Source organism: Musa acuminata, chromosome BXJ3-6 (genome assembly GCF_036884655.1).
Source record: "Musa acuminata AAA Group cultivar baxijiao chromosome BXJ3-6, Cavendish_Baxijiao_AAA, whole genome shotgun sequence".
NCBI classification, from domain to species: domain Eukaryota; kingdom Viridiplantae; phylum Streptophyta; class Magnoliopsida; order Zingiberales; family Musaceae; genus Musa; species Musa acuminata.
The window spans coordinates 12,819,687-12,838,953 of record NC_088354.1 but is presented as its reverse complement, the minus strand read 5'-3'; the positions used below and the strand labels follow the sequence as shown (position 1 = coordinate 12,838,953).

The window sequence follows — 19,267 nt, the reverse complement described above, 5'->3', positions numbered from 1 at the left end:
TATCAAAGGAATGATCTTCTAGCGGACCGATGTCTTATTACATCCCAAGCAACGTATTTGGATACTCAAAAAAAGAGTTTCATCAAACCCCAACTTCAAACTATTGTTAGTAATGCGCCAGTGATTTGCTTGCTTATACCATGTAGTCAGCAAAGCAGCCTTATCATACATCCAGCTGAGCCAGCAACGGCCAATTGAATTGTTGGGCCAAGTTATATCCCACGAAGAGGATCCGAGACAGTTTTCTAAGTCAGCCCAAACTAAAAGAAGTACAGCTAGGGTAGGTACCGAGATCAATTGGTCTTCTTGTCGCCAACAGTCGTAGCATCACCTTCCTGTGCAGCAGAAGCATCACCAGATACCAAATTTCGGTTGCTCTGTGCTTCATCTTCACCACCAAAGCCGAATTCATTCACGCGATTCCTATCAACAGGGTATATCCATCTCTGGTATAGATATATCAGGAAAATAAGATCTGCACAGCCCATAAAAAATTGTTAGCTGAAAGTTTTACCAGGAAGTTCTCACACAGGTTCAAACAAGCTATTCCAAGGATAACCCACCATCTCGGAAAACAGACAGACGATGCAGCATTGGCATTTTGATTACAAATGCAAAAAGATCATCAATGATGGTATTAAGGAACTTGTAGGTCATTTGCCGCCAAGGAAGATGTGCTACAGATTGAAGTTTGTAATTTATGAAAAGCTGTGGGCACATCATGATAAACCCTGCAGATAATGCACAAGGAATATATTAGTTACATAAAAGAAACAAGGCAAATGCATTATTGATCGACCAACTCAATTGGAAATTGTCAAGTTAAAAGTACCAACCAAAAGACAATGGTTTTGATATCAAATGTGACACAGGACAGATGCTTTGCTACCAAAACCTATGTAACATGAAAAGATAAATGTGCAAAGAAAATATTGTTTTAGCCTTTTAGGATTTACTAATTGTAGGATAGGGGAAAAAATTAGATAAGAGAAAAAAATATTAATAGACTCACTTTGACTCAAGAATTTAACTCTCAAGGTAAAATCCTCGCACCTCCACATCTCATGGAGGATGGCATCTTTATTATCAAAGGAAATGTACCATAAAGATTTCTAAAAATCATTCCTAGGGAATTGCGACCTTGTACCACCCAAAGATATCGAGGGGGACAAACCTCAGTTCATTCATTCTCTCAATGATCTCATATTCAATTTTGTAGTCCCAAAGTATAAGGAAAAGAAAATACACTAAAGTATTCTGGATGATATTTAGTTACATCTACTTTTGCTTCAGAAGACGATATTCTTATTATAAATAATATAAAATGTTTAATCTTTCAACAATATAGATAATTTGTCATATTCCATATATACAAGCATTTAAATATTAATTCAATACTAATTATGATAACTCATCAAAATGGTGTGGTAGCAGTATCCTAATCTATACTGCTTAGTATCATCAAGCTATATATGTATATTAAATTAATAAAAAATAATTTAATCACAGTATATGTACATTTATCAATTAAATTAATAAAAAATAAACAGTATATGTACATTTATCTAGCTATACATACACTGGTACCAGTCCAATGGTTCTCAATTCCTAGTACATTTTTATCACATCATTTTCTTCTAGAAAAAAATAAACTTTAGTGTTTTTCATTTATTGGTGCACAGTAACCGGTGTCATACAGGACGAACTTACTAGTTAACTAACTAGGATTAATGCTTATGCTAGTAAGATGCCAGAAAATCTTCAAACAAAAAAACACATTACACAAAATGCTTACCAATGGTATTGATGAACATCAAATCGTTGATGCTTAAAGAAAATAGGACAGAAAACGTTTAGTGACTAAGACTCAGAAAAATGCTCACAGAACTTCAGAAAGGCTGGCTGAAAATTAAAATAATCAGGTTCGATATATGTCTAAAATGCATAGGTAAACTTTTTTTATGGGACGACATGATTATCTGAAAAGATAAATCAATGTATGTTACAGTAGTTAAACAACAAGCCTAATAGGAAACATAGAGTGTGCTCAACCTATAGGTCCATAGAATCATGTAATCCCAGGATGATGTGTAAAATTTATGCTGGTCACATCCAAGCATTAACGAGAGACGAGGGAATATATTGACAAAAACTCCAAAGTTCTAGATTGCCATTATACTAACTAAATTATGTGTTGCAAAAAACATATAGTGAACTCAAACATTTTGGCCATGATATGATGGTGATCCCAGATTCGTATGAGGCATAAATGTATGTTGGTGAACAGAGAATAAAAGACAACACGCAAGCCTTAAGAACATTGACAGAGATAAAAGGTAAATTTAGGCACACCAGTGACAGAAGCTGCCACATCAAAAGAATGTTATAATGCCTTACATGAAATGCAGCAGATGCAGTTTCTAACTAAAAAGAAAAAGAAGAGGGAGCTTACCAAACATGTAGACGCAGCTAGTGAGGGAAGAAAGTATCCAAGAATACCAGCTTTTATGTTGCTCGTACATTAGTGAATAAATGGAAAAGCAAGCAACGAGGAAGAAAAGCACATAAGATAGGTACTTCATGGCAAGATCATCATACTCCTTTGTTTTATTCTTGGCATACGACTCACGGTCTTGAAGTTTCAGCATGGGGATCCTTCCGCTTCTGTCAATCTGGTGTAGATATTAATGGAAAAGTTCAATGAAGACCATTTTCTAATTACATGTGAAGCTGAGATTAAAAAGAGTTTATCTTCTGGTTGAGTTGGATGTTTAATGTCTCAAACACTAAAACTCAACAATCACATATGACATCCACTCTCAATATAACTCCATAAACATCAAATATTACAAGGTACAGTAAAAACAAAGGACCTTGAACAAGTATTTGAAACTTTAAACAGCTTAAATAATTACCAAATCAACTACTCTAGGCAAAACAAATTAAATCCCCAACAATGAATTTTGCTTCTCAGATGACTCTGGAAAACCACCTAAAAAACAAAACCAAATAACAATGGACTACATGACAACAAAGATTTAAACACTTTGTGCCATCATTGCAGTCCTCAGTCTGAAACGAGTGCAGATGTTGATTTAGATGCTAGAGAGCAGCAAGGTCAAAGAACATACAGATCGGAAGTGTCTAGAATGGGAGTGTATATACAGGTGACTGTGTAGTTGTATATAATATACAAAAATATGCATATATCACTAGGATCAGTGATTTAAAAAACGCTAGGCACCAAAAGGTACCAAAGCGAGGTGCTATAAAATATCAAAATATCAAAATATATAATATAATTAAAAATATAATTATTTAAACAAAAATATAATATTAAATTAAAAATATACTGTTAACAGTATATTACTTAAGTTAGAAGAGGAGAAAAAAATATTCTCTGAAATATTAAAATATTAAAAAATAAATAATATAATTAAAAACATAATTATTTAAATTAAAATATAATATTAAATTAAAATATACTGTTAACGGTATATCACTTAAAGTAGAGAGGGGAGAAAAAAATATAAACAGTAACAGAAATAGCAACAGTGCTGAGAACGATAGTAGCGGCAGCGGCGGAAGCTATGGACAGTAGCAATGACAACGGTGAAAGCTGCGGACAGCAGCAATGACAATGGCAGAAGCTGCGGATAGCGGCGACGAAGGCTACGGACAGCAGCAGTGATAGTGACGGAAGCTCCAGACGGTGTCTGTCGGTGGTGGAGGAACCTGCGGTCGTCTCCCTTGACAATGGAAGGATGCGACAGCAAAAGGAAGCTAGGGGGCCGTCGGACTCGTCTGTCTACAACAGAGGAAGGCTCGGTCCGCTACATCTGCAGCGAAAGCAGCAGTAGAAAGCATCGACGACGGAGGCAGAAGGAGCACTAGGGTTCCTCGAGGTCGCGTAGGCGTGAAGCATGGTTTTGAGGTAAGAAACTACGAACCGAACCAGCCTTAAACTGGTTCGGTTCGCCTAACAGAGTCAGGCGCTCACCTGAAACGCCCAACACAAGCGCCCAAGCGATGCCTCATTGAAGCGCATCGCTTGGTGCACACACGAGGTGCTCGGGCCTCGCCTCGCCCGAGCGCCTATTTAAATCACTGACTTGGATTATCTAAAAAAATAAAAAGTACAAATAAATCTTTTATCTTATCTACGCTTTCTTGTTTTATTTGCTTCCAACAACTCGCACAAAGAGTAGAAAGGTTTTGAAATTGTAAAAGTGATATATTTGGTTCCTACCAAAGCATGATTTTCCTGAATAGTACAAGTCACAAATCCTATGGAACTTCTAAATCATGGAATTTGTGAAGTGGGTGAGTTGGAGTATATGCAACATCCATGGAACTCAGGTCCTATCTCTGAAAATTTGGTGTGGTCAACAAACACCTCATACATTGAACAAACAAAGTTTTATCAAGGTATTTCTTAGGTTATTCTGCACATTGTATGTACTATGCAATTATCAGGGAACAATAGTAAAAGATGGAGCTTACCACAATGTGCATGGCTTTCCCAATTTTCCAAAACTCAATGCAGCACCCAATTCCAGAACTAGCTAGTATCATCCAAGAGGTTTCATTATCCAGGAGGTAAAGGAAAACAATCAGCTGACATATGAAATTCACGACAACTGATTTTGCAGACAGTCCTTCCATAGATTTGTTTTTATTCCAAAATTGAATATCTGCAAAAAATAAATATAATCTTATAGTTTTGAACCTTTATTTTGGCATTAAGCATAACAGTGGTTTATCAGTACTTTGTAATATCTTCAAAGTTGTCATGTTGACATACCATTCTTGAAAGCCAAAAAATCAAACACAGAATGTAGTAGAGATACAACCATAGTCACCCCCAGTAGATATGGGTTTCCTTCCAAGAATACCCTCTGTCAGAAAGATCAAATTAGTCATCAAAAGCAGACAGAAAGATCAAATTAGTCTTCGAAAGATGAGAGACACTACCAGAATGGATGCATAAAATTATCAACAAATAAAATCCAGAGAGATATCTAGAATTAAATGAACAAAACAAAATATAATACATCAGAATATACTGATTACAAAAGTAGGTATAGTCATCTAAACAATATGACCGATACTTTTGCCAACCAACTGAACTACGACAACATAGTATCTCTAAAGTTCAAAGAATAATACTTACCTAATCCTGTACTTTTCTTAAGATCTTACAGTTGACCCAATAACATTTCACCAATACGAAATCTGGTCTAAAACTTTAGTATTAAAACAACTGTTTTCTGCCTCTTTCAGCATTAACCTTTAACTAGTTGAAATGCAAACCGAGTACCTTTACTTCAAGATGAATGGTAAAGTATTTCAAAGTACATTAAGGGATTTGTTAAAGCAATGGCATTTCAACAAGACTTAATTTATCCAAAACTATATTGCATTCAGATTTGCAAGATATAGTAGATTATTTCCATATAATTAACAAATCATTAAGCCTAGATCTCAATGGTAGGGAAAGATCTACTTTTGTCTTGTAATTAATAAAACATCAATGCAATCAGATTTATGCATAGATCAAAATACATTATCTAAAAAAAGAAAATAAAAAGGATGAACATACTGGATCAAAAGTTATATACCAAAATAATTAGTTCTTGAAAATTGAAATAAACTATTGTGTAGCTTTAATGCATAGAAAAGCTCAGCAACTTGACAGCAAAACTTACTACTGTCATTTCAGTATACCTTAAGTTCGTCAGCCTCGCCTTCAAGCATGCTTCCATAACTACGATGGATCTGAAAAGACTGCTCAATCTGTAAAAACAATTGCCACTTAGTCAAGCTAATGGGACCTAACTCCAGATTAAGAGGCAATTCTGCCACGGTCTCATTGAGTGATATTAGCTTGTCCCTTAAGAGCCAAAATTCATTAAAGAAAATTGTAGGGAAGTAGTTCGCTGTGGTTGGCTCTATGTTTAAATCTGCCATCTGGGGTCAAGGTATTCAATGTTATTACCATTTAGAGTGATCATGTTATATAAATAAGCAATCCCAACTTAAGCATTTTACAATGTCAATATCCAAACAAGCAGAGAACAACTCAAAGCATTATTTTACCAAAGAGAACAAAATTATTATCTTGAAATAGAAGGTGGAAAATGATCAAGTTCAACATCCGGACAATGTAAAAGAAAACTATATCGATAAACTCCATAAAACATAAATTTAAATGATTCACAACATGCAAATTTGAAAAGATTTCGATAAACTCCATTATGAAGAGCTTGAGAACCCAACCCACCCCCCCCCCCCCCCCCCCCAATCATAGAGGTGGCAGAGTCCTGAACCTATGAGAACCTGCCCCAAGCCCATATAGACATTGACAGATCTTTCCCACCAATCAGTTCGGGTCAATTTTTTCTAGGATATCATAAAGTCCTGCATGCAAATATTAACTGTAACCCTGGCCATCTCCAGCCCTCCTCGCTTGCACATCTCCCTCTGCCCTTCTCCTCCATGTTTTATCCCACAAATTTCACCCCTTCAATATCCAGGGATGAGCTAGACTTGGGAGAAACAAGTTCCTTGGATAAAAGTCAAAATTAGCAACAAGAATTACCAACACTGGCTAATGAACTATGCCACAACTTATAATACTGCAAGGGTGTTACAACAAAATGAGGCAAAACAAATCTTGGCAAGTGGAAAATTCAATTTACAGTTACAACTACCAAAAGATAGTAAATCCACTATAGACTCAATTCAAGCATGCAATTAATGTATGAAACACAGGATACAGCCAGCGATATTTGGAGGAACATTGTTATGAGGGTATCTGCAGTTAAACAAAACAAGAGAAAATTAGAATGGTTTACAATAAATAAATAAATGTTATGCATGTTCTGGTTCTCAACATATGCCAGCCACAAATAAATCTGAACAATCTATTCACAATCCTTTTTAGCAAGTTACATGTAATTTTTTATCAAACATACTGCAGGATCAAACTTGTGACCCCTTGTATGATACCAATATAATGTATGATGAAAACAGGATTGATTTAGTTCAAAGGTAGATGTGGACATGAACATCACATGTACCAGATATGGCAGCACAAGAAAATAATAAAGGAACTAAATCAGACTCATCAATTGATCAAGATTTGAGTCAGCTAAGAGATATCCTTCCATCATATAAGGGGTCACAAGTTGGATGCCTAATCTGAAATGTAAAAAAAAATTACATCTGCAATATGTATTAGAAACAATTATACCACATCACATTCTAGTCAATCGGCTCAAATATTATCAAATAAGTGTTGTTGTTGTTGATTCCTTTTTTTTATTTTTCTTTTTTTTTGCTGTGGGGAGCAGGTTGGGAAGTACCTTGTGAAATCATCAACAAGGTTAATAGTGATATTTGGTTTCCAGTATGAAATCCATTCTGCAGGACCCACATCTTTGGCTTCAACTTGAGTATCATCCTTCAACTGTAGGAACCACATAAAAGTTTGTCAAACCAAGGAAATATGAGAAGAAAGGTAAAAAGGCAGTCCCATTTTCCACAACCAAAAGAGGATCAAGAAGACCAGAAAAGAAAATAAAAGAAAAGAAATCAATTTATTACTAAAAAGTCATCTAACAGCGAACTTTTAAGAGATCAGTTTTCATGTATGTAAAACCTAAATTGCAAATGAAACTAAGAGATAAGCATAACCTCAGCAACTGATTCTTCCCCTTCAGAATCCTTGGAACTGCCTAGCAAGCTCTTCTTTTTGCCAGATTTTGACTTGGGCAAGAAGGCAACAACGGCTGAACAAAATAAAAATGTGTAAGCTCAATACGGACCATTACCCAATTAACCTAAAAAAAAGCCATAGAAACTGAAATACTCACAATGGGTCCTACTAAAGGCAGATAATGGTTCATATTCAGGATCATTAGGATCAGGAGGGTAACCCGAGCGAGCAAAGAAAACATGAGCATACAGGCTTCCATTGTGTTTTACAGCCTACAAGTTACATGATACCGTTGTATGCTCAATGAGATATGAACCAAAAACTAAGGTCCACATATACAAAATCGATATGGTTACCTCTGATGGATAATACTTCAAGGATAAGGATCTAGTACTACTCTGTTCCCAAACTGCATAAGGAATATTTGTCTCATGCCAAACAAGGGCATCCTCATCACCGAATTCCTTAAACTTCTCCTTCTCAGAAAGATAAAGCCACATATCCTGGCCATTAGAAAAGTAACAAAAGAAATCTGATCATGCACCGTAAAATTATATAGAAGAGTTCATTATGACAATAAAGCACAACAACAGCACAAAAATATCCAAAACACAAAAAATGATAAGCTTGTACAATATCCTTTTCTCATACTCTTAATAGGAATATTGATTGGAAGAGTGTTAGTGGAATGTGGACACACCATAATAAATCCTGTTGCAGCACACATCCACATGTAAATGTGTATTCATGTGTTGCATATGTATGAAAAAATTAATAACTCATAAAACTTGTTAAAGTGGATTTATAATAATATAATAACCTTTTTGAAGACTTATCTTCTGATATTTTAGTCATGCACTTGACATATAAGTACCATAGGTTCCTTATCACAATTATATTTCTCCACAAGTCTCCTACGAATTTCTGAAACCTTGCAGTGTTCAGTATTTGAACATCATCTGACATGTGAAATTGTGTACCAATCTATGGTGAAAGTTTGCATTTCTCTACTGATGTTTTTAAAGTAATTATTCAAAACAAGAATTTTCATGAGTTAAATTAACTGATGAACAACATATAGCTCATACAAAGCAAGAACTACCATAAGTTAATTTCTCATTGAATTACATACACATAAGTTCAACTTATTAAATGCAACTAGTTGGGTTGCCCAAGAAACTAATTGTACAACACATTTGAATTAGGAGCTCCAATTTGTTGTTTTGTAAGCAACAAAAGTAACCTTCTTATTGTAGACTTCAATTTGAAACCTTATAGTGAATATGAACACTTCAAAGGACTGCAACCACAAGCATCGGCAGATGTCACAAGTCTCGATCGATGTAATCAAAATCCTGATTATCATAAGATCTGAATGCTCGAGGGTCCACGAGTTGTAAGAACAAACCTGGTGAAAGAACAATAAAGCCTCAAACTCAACAATCCCCTTTTGACAAGGCTTCCCCTATAGTCACTGCATCCAACCATGGAAACACCCCCCAATATGATTTCACAAGTTCTTAGATCTGGATCTTCATGAAGTCAAACAAATCATGGGATAGCCAAAGCCTAGTGGGAGCAACTGGTTTAGCAAAAACAAGCTCCATAAAGAAAGGAAAGAGAAGGCTATCAACTGCATAGGCATAATAGCTTACCTTCCAAAATATCAACATGAAATGCCAATTACCACGAAATAACATACTAGTCCGATATGGCCTTTGAATAGTCTTTTGTACAATCACAAGTTAAAACTTACAGGTATTCATCTAAACTAGTTATCCATCATGTATCAAAATGACCAATGGCAATCAATCCTAAGTATCTTTTCTTATCTGTGGCCCTAAGAGAACTCAGCAAAAAATTGTCAACAATGAAAAGGCAAATTTACCACTAAATAATAGGCAACAAAAAAGTCATAAAAAGAAGAAATCAGAAAAATAAAACATATGTAACAAATACAAGTAGATCATAACATCAGGCAAATTGGTTACTAGAACTGAATAAACTTCAGTCACTATGTATGTCCTCAACAAGAAAATTTAAAGAATGATGGTTTGTATTCCAAGTCCATGCTCTTCATCGAACAACAACTCATACATCGAACCAGAAAATATCTTATTTTGGAAAAGCCGTGGATCTTGAATTACTCCAAGGTTTAACGTTTCTCGCTAAGCCTGCCCGTATATCATCACACCATCACATGTTCGGCCAAAAAGACGATTGTTTCATTCTTATGTATAAGGATCCGATCACAGGATCAAATCTCGAATAAAAAGATTAAAATAACTAGGGTTTGGGAGAGCGAAGAGACGGACCAAGGGCTCGCCCTTGTGGAATAGATTAGACATGAGCTGGGAGGTCTCTGCGGGCTTCTTGGGACCGAAGAACTTCATGGCGAAGTACCATAACACAGCCATCCGCACGATCCCCGTCAACGACTGCCCGAGACCCGCCTGCTGCTGTTGCGGCGCCTGCCGCCCCGGCCTCCCCGCTGCCGCCGCAACCATCGGTCGTCCCTCCGGTTCCGCCATCGTCGCCCGCCGGGGGAATCCGATCCAACCACAACGAGCAACAGAGCCGGGGGGGTCGAACGAAAGGGAAATAGGAAATCGGCAAGAAGCGAAAGGGATTGAAATAGAGAGGGCACCGAGTAGCACTTAATATAATATACCTGAACATCCTTGAAAGCATTACCCACATTTCTACCTGCTTTGTAAGTGACGAACATAAAGGCACCATGATGGCTTCATACCCCATGTCCCAATCATTAGGAAGGTATACAGAAGAGTCGGCCAAGAGAGTAGAGAAACGTTTTTGAGAGAAGAGTTCGCCATCACGCCGTCTTGTGCATACGAAAGATTCTAAAACAGACGGTTCCGCACAATAAATTTCATGCGACAGTAACCAATCAGCCTTATATTAGTTGATGTCCCGAGAAAATGAACGGTGGATGCGCGGTTTCTTTCTGATTAGAGAAGTATCATGGGGCTGGTAATGGGCCAAGGAGCGGTCGGCCCAACGCCCATCAATATTAGTATAAATACCATATTTTGATTGCTTTGGTTGGGTATACATTGCGTTTGTCTTATGCTATATCAATGGAAGCACACAAACAGCAGCACATTCAATGAACAGCCATAATTCGTTGACTTATCCTCTAAGTTCTCCCATCATGTAGCAGTAATATATGCGATAGAAATTGAAGATTATAACTGCAATGTGAAAAATAAGCTATGTATTAAGGAAGCTAATGTTTTCCAAATTTCCAATAAATAGGGTAACCCAAAAGGAACAACGAGCTATCTATGAAAAAATCTATAGAGAAATTGAGTGAAGTTTGAAAGAAGGTAAAGCTGAAAATAGCTTTAAGAATAGATGATCTAACACAACCCAGTCATTCTTTCCATATTTTAAATAGTGAACAAGAAGAAGGCTAGCAGAATAAGTATGAATCCTGTGGAGTAACCTTATAATCTGGGAGATAGATAGTTTACTGTCAAGGAAACCCACCCTGTAGACATTCTGTTTTCATGTCCTGCATGATGCCCTGAAGGAGGGACGGATTGCTCGTGATGATGGCGTCAACATGCTCAAACAGCATTCTTTGCATGGACCCAGCATCATCGACAGTCCAAGCATAGACTTTCTTGCCCTCCCTGTTTGGAACACAAATGGCATTAATATGGTTTCCATATTAATTGTACTAGATGCTCTATTCTTCGTATCATGTCAGCACAAGTATTAATTACTTTACAGCAAAGTATACTAGTCAAGTTCTGCCAAAAGTGAGAAGATGGTGCATTTTTCCCTAACTTTTAAATAATACTCTAGCTGGATCTAAGGCCTGCCTTTTTATCATATACATACATGTATGTATGTATATATATATACATACATGTATGTATGTATATATATATATATATATATATAGAGAGAGAGAGAGAGAGAGAGAGAGAGAGAGAAAAGATTAAGTCGATTAGAACTGTGTTTCGTACCCATGCAAAATTCTGACAAGTTCCTCATCAACCAAAGGATGGTAGACGCCCACAACTGCAGCACCTTTCATTCTCAAAAGTTTGCTTCTTGCACCAGTAGAAGGATCACTCATAACAATGTATCCCACCTGAACAGTAGCAGGAATTGAGTTTGGGACTGAGACCAGGCAAGAGAAGGAAAAACTTTCTTAGTATATGCAATGGAGCAAATTCCTAATTGACATCCCAGCTACATCTTATGTAGCTGTGCCTATAATGATATGACAATGAAACTACGAGACTCTAAATAAAACTTAATCAGCAATGTAAAAGACAAATTTATGGAGGTATGTTATACCCCAACTTCTTGTGATAGCTTGATAACATCATTTGCCAAGACGTCACTTTTTGCCCAGACAACGCAATTTCTGCATTGGGTTTTCTTCACCTGTCAACATTTAATTAAGGAAAAGAAAATAACATGTAAGAAAATAATACTATAGTCAATTTCACTATGATGTTCTTTTCAAGGATATACGTGTAAGAAAATAAAATTTTAGTGTATCTTAGAATATACACAACAAAAAAAAGATACTATAATGTCCCAACTATTTGGGGTCAGCTGATATATATGTTCAGTTTTCCATTTTTCCATTTTTTTCTTTCCATTCTTATTTCTCTACTTTTCTTTTAGAACATTTTCAGCCAACCCTTGATTTACTGACATGATCCCACTGATCATGATCCTACCCATGGCCAATCTAACCTGATTTTTATCCTCTAAACAATGACTGATGATGAAAATATTTCATATAAATGGTAGACCTCAAGCTAACATTTTCATCATTCACTTTTTTCTCAGTGAAAATGCTATTATTTTGTTGATGTTGGGATATAGATCTTGAATTACAGGCATTGGTTTTCATAATTCTGTACCAATCACCACAAGCTCGCCCAACTAAGATGTTCTGAACTGGGGCCAAGCAGAACCCCATATATATGGAAATCTAAGCTTGGTTAACACCAAACTTAAGATAGCATCCCTTCTAGAAATTCCTATGAATACAGCAGCAATAGATTAATTACAAATAACCGAACTTACAATTGACAGTATGTCCTTTGCTAGGCCTTTCTCATACAATGGTGGGCCGACTTTTGCATCCACAATGACCTGCCTAATTGAGTTTGCTATTGTCTGCATAAGTAAATGAAATGAATGACAAAATTACAATCCAGAAAAATGACTATCATTGTTACTAGCTGACCAGAAGAAAATCATTAATTGTAGCTGTCATAATTCTGTTACTTCATTTGGTAAATCTCTAATAGACAATATATTGATCAGTAAGTGAAAGCAAAAAAGAAGGAAGAACTTCAAGAAATATGGTGTTTATACCGCCAATGCATCTTCAGCTGTAGGAACTTTTTGGTTGTGAAATTCTTGTGCAAACTGAAGGCCTGCATCCAGTTCCTTTATCTATAGCACAAACTAAAAGATCACCTTATAAAAGTGACTTCCCCAATATACAAAGAATATAATCAACACAAGAAACTGATCAGTTGTAATTTCAGATGTTCAATAATAAAATTTCTTTCAATTTCAAATTTTGTAACAGAACATGCTATCAAGAAAATGCAAACAATTTAACCAAATAATCAGCTATCCTCCAATAAATTTCAATAATGTACATAAAGATAGCCTTTACTGTGCCAGTGTTCATCAGTAATCTAATTTATTTTTTTTTGGTGTAGTCATGTCTATTCGGCATTAAATAGCCTTCTTAATGATTAAAATGGTTATATATGTCCGTAGTTTAGTATTCTAGTTGACAGCTTAAGACACATTTTCTCCTCTTTGAATTAGAGATTCATTTTTAGAGGCATCAATTCCAATATAATCTGGGAACAAACCTAGAACTATCACTTCCAAGCTATTTATTAAGAAGATTTGTTGTTGCCTTCCAATGAGTTCATCCTATTTAAAAATGTGATGATAAATGCAAAATAACAACATTCAAGAATATTGCAGCATAACTACCGTTGGCTTGCAATGTAACTTGAATTCTATAAGACAGGATTTGTCATGTTGACATTGGCAAACAAAGATTATGCAACATGCAGATATACTACTTTCATTTGAAATGATTTGTTACACAAATCAATAACAACAAGGTCAAACTTGGCTGTTTACAAGAAATCATTAAAGAAAATGGCCAATTTATCATGTCATAACAGCTGAAGCAATCCGGATATGAAGCAAATTCTCCTGGTTTTGTAGGTAAAACAGACCCATGTTATATTTTTGTGATATGTTTTATTTATATTTACTTTTGTATCTCTATCATTCATTCTTTATGATGTATATTTCTGGAACTATAAGAATGTGAATTGGTCATTATGAGAGAAAGATATTGTCAACAGAATATAGGAAGAGGAAACAAACAAAGCTGGTATAGACTTACTCATGTCAAGACAAGTGAACAGACAAGAAACTGAATTCTTATCATTGGTTATGGAATAAAAATTACAAAAGGGCACTAGGAAGCTTCCACACCATGTGATTAAAATCAAAATGCCACTTGATTCATGAACTATAAAAAAGAGAACTCTTACCTGATTCATGTTCATGTAGCCAACTTTTGCTGTACTATTACCAGACATCCTCTGCAGATCCCTGCCTGTGTCATGTAAGAATTAGGTCTAAATGATGCTTAGAAAAAGTAGATAAAATAGTGCCTTAGATGGAATCGTAGTCAGAAAATTATATAGAGCTGCCACAGATAAATTTCATGTTTTTCTGATGCAAAATATAATTTTCTGTCTATCTGTTCAATATCTAATTCAAGAGTATTTGAAAACGCCAGTACTCCAAATCAATCCGGTTGCAAAAGAAGTGAAATTTCATGCATTTCCTTAGAAGTGCAGGTGGACCTTTTTAACTTCATGAAAGCCAAATTCATTTGAATAGGATAGAACGAACAACTAATCAAATGACATATATGTAATACAATCACCTTAAAACTGTCAAAGCATGTCTTAACAGAGATTTTATCAAAGTTTCTGAATTCTAGGGTCAAAGGAGAGGATCAGAATAGACAGCAAAAGAAAACAGGTGAAAGTGAGGGGAAAATAACAGTCCTTTAAGACTTCAAAGCAACTGTTGATGAAAGTTACACAAAATGTAAATCGCAACATTTTCGTTCCCCTTCTGTGGGTATAGAAAATTTAGCAATCTGCAGTTCCTTACTAATATTCATCCTCTTCTTATGAAATGCAATTCCAAAGCATCCTCTTTTGCCACTACAGAACTGAATTATTCCAAACTATATTGTCCCACTGGCATGCACCCACTTGAAGGAGACCAAATCTCGTTAACAGATAACAACACCACATAGCTTAATGTGTTTCAGGATGCAGTAAAGCAGACAAACTTTTACCAATCCAAAATTGAAGTGAAGCAACAAAAATAATATGAACCGCACCGATCATGCAGCGCAAACAGCACCCCATCTGAAGAACGAGAGACATCTATTTCTATGCAATCCACTCGAGAATCGATGGCGACGCGATAAGCATCCATCTGTTAATAGGTCAGAACAAGGAGGAAAAACCACACTTACCAAAAATAATCGTACAGAAAAATGGAAGAACAATTATTACGGTGTTGGGGACGGCCTTGCTCGAATCGCCTCCATGAGCACAGACAAGGGGAGGACTTTCCAACCACCCGCACTTCCTCGATCGCATCTGAGTCGAACGGATCGAGGTCAACACCAAAGTTACAAAAGAGATAAAAGAGCAGGATTTAGGGTTTCAAGTATAGGATCAGATTTACGTGATGACCGGTACCTGTTGGAATCGGCGGAGGCGGAAGTGGAAGTAGAGGGGTGGGGCGAGAGCGAGGACGGCGAAGAGGAGGAGGAGGCGAAGGAGCGACCTCTTGGAGGGGATGCGGAGTAATCGCGCTCGTGCAAGCTTCTTCTGGCTCGATGAGTGATGGGGGAGGATAGGAGAAGACGGTGAAGGCCTCCTCCCGACGCCGATCGCCTTCATTTCGCTTCTGTTTTTTTGTTTTTGTTTTCTGTTTTGTGATTTCTGAATCGAACCGTTTTATTATGCATCGACGAGCCGAATATAAATATATTCAGTTCACAATTGTTTCATTCTATTTTAAAAACTAAAATTATTATTAAAAATTATTTAATAAATATCAAAATTTATAAATAATAATAATACTATTAATAAAGTTTAATAAATTTTATAAATAATAATAATATTAATAATAGTATCATTAGGAGGAGAGGAGTCGATAGGGGAAGAAGAAGGAGAGCTCATGTCCCCATGCTAGATTGTTTTTATTTATATTATTTTTTAATAAATATTATATATATATATATATATATGATAATATACATAGGACATGTTTATTCCTAATGGGTTATCATTGGTACATATACCCGCGAGCATAATTGTAAAACTCTCAAAATAACAATTAAAAGGTGTGAACGTATCTTAAATAAAAAAAATTAATCATCAATAATCCAAACTCATGATCCAAAATATAAAATTTATGGACACCAAAAACATTCAATTCTTATTCACATATATTATAAGAAATATGTAATTTATAATCATATATCATATTATTTGATATCTCCATAAAATTTAAATTCAATTAAAAAATTATTAACAATCACTTATAAACTAGTAAGATCAATGAAACAATATAATCATAAATCAAACATTTACCATAAATTCACATAAATGTAAAAACTTTATATTTAACTTTCTAAATTTCAAGCTATAAAAGGTCTTTTAACCTTTAAAATAGCATACACCAATTTAGATTTTTAGATAATAATACAAGCAAAGTGTCTTTTTATAGTAATATTATATTAAACTAAAAACTTACTACAATGCTTTAGTATTTCACTGCATTGACCCAAACCTAACATAAGGGCGAGTGACAAGCTAACTTAAAAATTTTTACAAAGATTAATAAGTGTTTATCATATTTGTGGCATAGAAATGAGATTATATATAGAGCTTGAAGTTAGATGTGAGTGGAAGGAGCTCTTAGAGTAAGAGACTAATATGAATAACCATCCAAAAATAGGTGGATAATGATATGTTATCAAAAGACTTGCTTATGTGTTACTATATGCTCTATTGATATAAATGAATTGAATGAAATATCAAATGTGACACTTGACCTTATGTTTTATATTATTCTTAATATACTCAATATAATATACTTTGCTACATTTTTACGAATGAATCTAATGAAATGATAAATATAAATATGCTCTTGAGCTTGTTGTCTTGTATCTTGATATCGATTTACTTATATGAGCATATTAAACACTTTGCTATACTATTATGAATATATCTTCTTTTTTAGTTTTGATAAAGTTTGACACTATCCCATAAGTACACAATAAGGATATTTTATAAAAAATAAAAATATATTGGAAACACATGGGAGACAATAAAAATATACATGTCATGCACATATGAAGATAATATGAACTTTTATATAACTCATTCAAATTTTAACTCTAGTCAAGTTTAAAATGGTAAAAATAAAAATTTATAAATTTAACAATAAATCTATTCTAATAGAATTTGTAAAGTATATTGCACTAGATATTTGGATAAAAAATTAAGTTCCAATTTATTCAAATAAGATATTATTAAAAATATATATGAGTCTATTTTTAGATAAATTAAGTTTTACATAAAATTAGAATTATCTAAAAAGTTATAAATAATTAAATACAGATGGGTCAGAATCAACTTATTTTTATTTACTAGGATTTAAGAGATCACTTAAAATTAACATTTTGATATATATTTATATTTAAAATTATTCAAATTAGATATTGATAGAAAGATACAAGGGTCTAGTTTCTAATAAAAAATTACTTAAATCAAAGTTTTGTATAGAGTATTATAATCTAAACAAGGTAGATAGGTCAGATTATTTTATCTTTGTTTGATATAATTAAGGGTTAAGGTCCATTTTAATTCTTGTGATTTTGGTTATAGATTACTTAAGCTATTACAGTTTATTCATATTTAAAATAATATATGCACCTTTAAAAATATAGTATATAAGCCCCTCCTATTAAGTTTGAGTTAACAAATGTTAGAGTCTACCTATGTGGCATGCTGACTTATAATAAACTATTAATATAATGACATATAATTCAAGTTTTCAAAAAAATATATTTTTGTTCGTATAGTTTTCGTCATAGACAACTTAAGCTCTTATGATTTTGTTCGTATCTAAAATAATACTTGTATTTTCAAAAATATAGATATAAGCTCCTCTTGTCAAGTTTGAGTTAACAAACGTTAGAGTATAATTACGTAACATGTTGACTTACAATAAACTATTTAATATAATAATATATAATTTAAATTAAAAAAATTAAGATCATCATCAATAGCTAGAGGAGGTGTTGTTGTGGAAGTGACCACAAGCAACATCACCAAGCAACTGGTGTCTAGTAGGGCATTGGATACATGTAGCCTTTGGCATTTACGATAAGCTTAGGAGTTTTTGATCATGCCTTAGGTGGATGTGCGTCGACCAGTCTGACACTAGGCATATAATAGTCTCTTGGTCCCTCTTCCTCCTTCTAGGCATCTTCGTCCCTACCGCCTCTCACTTCGTTCTCTCCTGTGCCCCCACTCATTGCGCTTACAATGTGATGGCCCAACTCTCTCTCACCTCCGCCTCCAACCTCTCCTATCTCTGTCTCTCCGCCTTCATCCACCGCTATAGCCTTTGTCGCTTCCTCTTCATTAACAAAATAGATTTTTGTTTATGATAAAAATTATATAGGCTAAAATAGACCCTTTTTTAAGTTTAAATTATATATGTTATTATATTAATAGTTTATTATGAGTCAGTATATCACGTTAGTAAATTCTAATGTATATTAACTCAAACTTGACGATGGAGGTTTTTATACTATGTTTTTAAAAATATATGGATTAATTTAAATATGAGTAAACCATAAGGGCTTTAGTGGTCCATGACCAAAATCACTAAGGCTAAATGAACAAACGTTAATATAATGACACATGTAGTTTAAGTTTAAAAAAAAAAGGTCTATTTTAACCTTTGTGATTTTGGTCATTGATTATTTAAGCTCTTATGATTTTATTTGTATCTAAAATAACCCATATATTTTAAAAAACATAGCGTATAAGTCCCTCTTGTCAAGTTTAAGTTGACAGACAATAGAATCTGCTTACGTGGCATGTTGACTCATAATAAATTATTAGTATAATGACATGTGTAATTTAAGTTTAAAAAAAAGTCTATCTTATCGAGAAAGATGAAGCGATGAAGGCTGTAACGATGGATAAAGGCGAAGAGATAGAGATAGAAGAGGCTGGAGGTAGAGGTGAGAGAGGACGAAGTGAGCGGTAGTAGGGACGAAGACACCTAAGAGAAGGAAGTGGAACCAAAAGATCATTACATGTCTATTGGTCGATGCACATCTACCTAAGATAGGACTAGAAGTTCCTAAACTTGTCAACACAAGAGAGGCTACGTGTG

The 19,267-nt window shown here is 34.6% G+C and overlaps 2 protein-coding genes across 2 annotated transcripts; both read right to left on the bottom strand.

Annotated features, from left to right (window-relative positions):
* On the bottom strand, positions 1-10,333 carry LOC135641732 (uncharacterized). Its single transcript, XM_065157392.1, has 12 exons — positions 10,036-10,333; positions 8,077-8,223; positions 7,878-7,992; positions 7,699-7,793; positions 7,368-7,471; positions 6,780-6,817; positions 5,728-5,963; positions 4,805-4,898; positions 4,504-4,694; positions 2,453-2,672; positions 564-731; positions 1-475 (listed from the first exon to the last, which is right to left on the bottom strand). The coding sequence occupies exons 1-12, from the start codon at positions 10,249-10,251 to the stop codon at positions 294-296; spliced, it is 1,806 nt and encodes a 601-aa protein (XP_065013464.1). The 5' UTR covers positions 10,252-10,333; the 3' UTR covers positions 1-293.
* A 607-nt stretch (positions 10,334-10,940) lies between these two features.
* On the bottom strand, positions 10,941-15,807 carry LOC135641733 (glycerophosphodiester phosphodiesterase GDPD4-like). Its single transcript, XM_065157393.1, has 9 exons — positions 15,544-15,807; positions 15,355-15,441; positions 15,177-15,274; positions 14,308-14,368; positions 13,091-13,171; positions 12,797-12,889; positions 12,053-12,142; positions 11,716-11,843; positions 10,941-11,376 (listed from the first exon to the last, which is right to left on the bottom strand). The coding sequence occupies exons 1-9, from the start codon at positions 15,745-15,747 to the stop codon at positions 11,217-11,219; spliced, it is 1,002 nt and encodes a 333-aa protein (XP_065013465.1). The 5' UTR covers positions 15,748-15,807; the 3' UTR covers positions 10,941-11,216.
* Between the last annotated feature and the right edge of the window lie 3,460 nt (positions 15,808-19,267).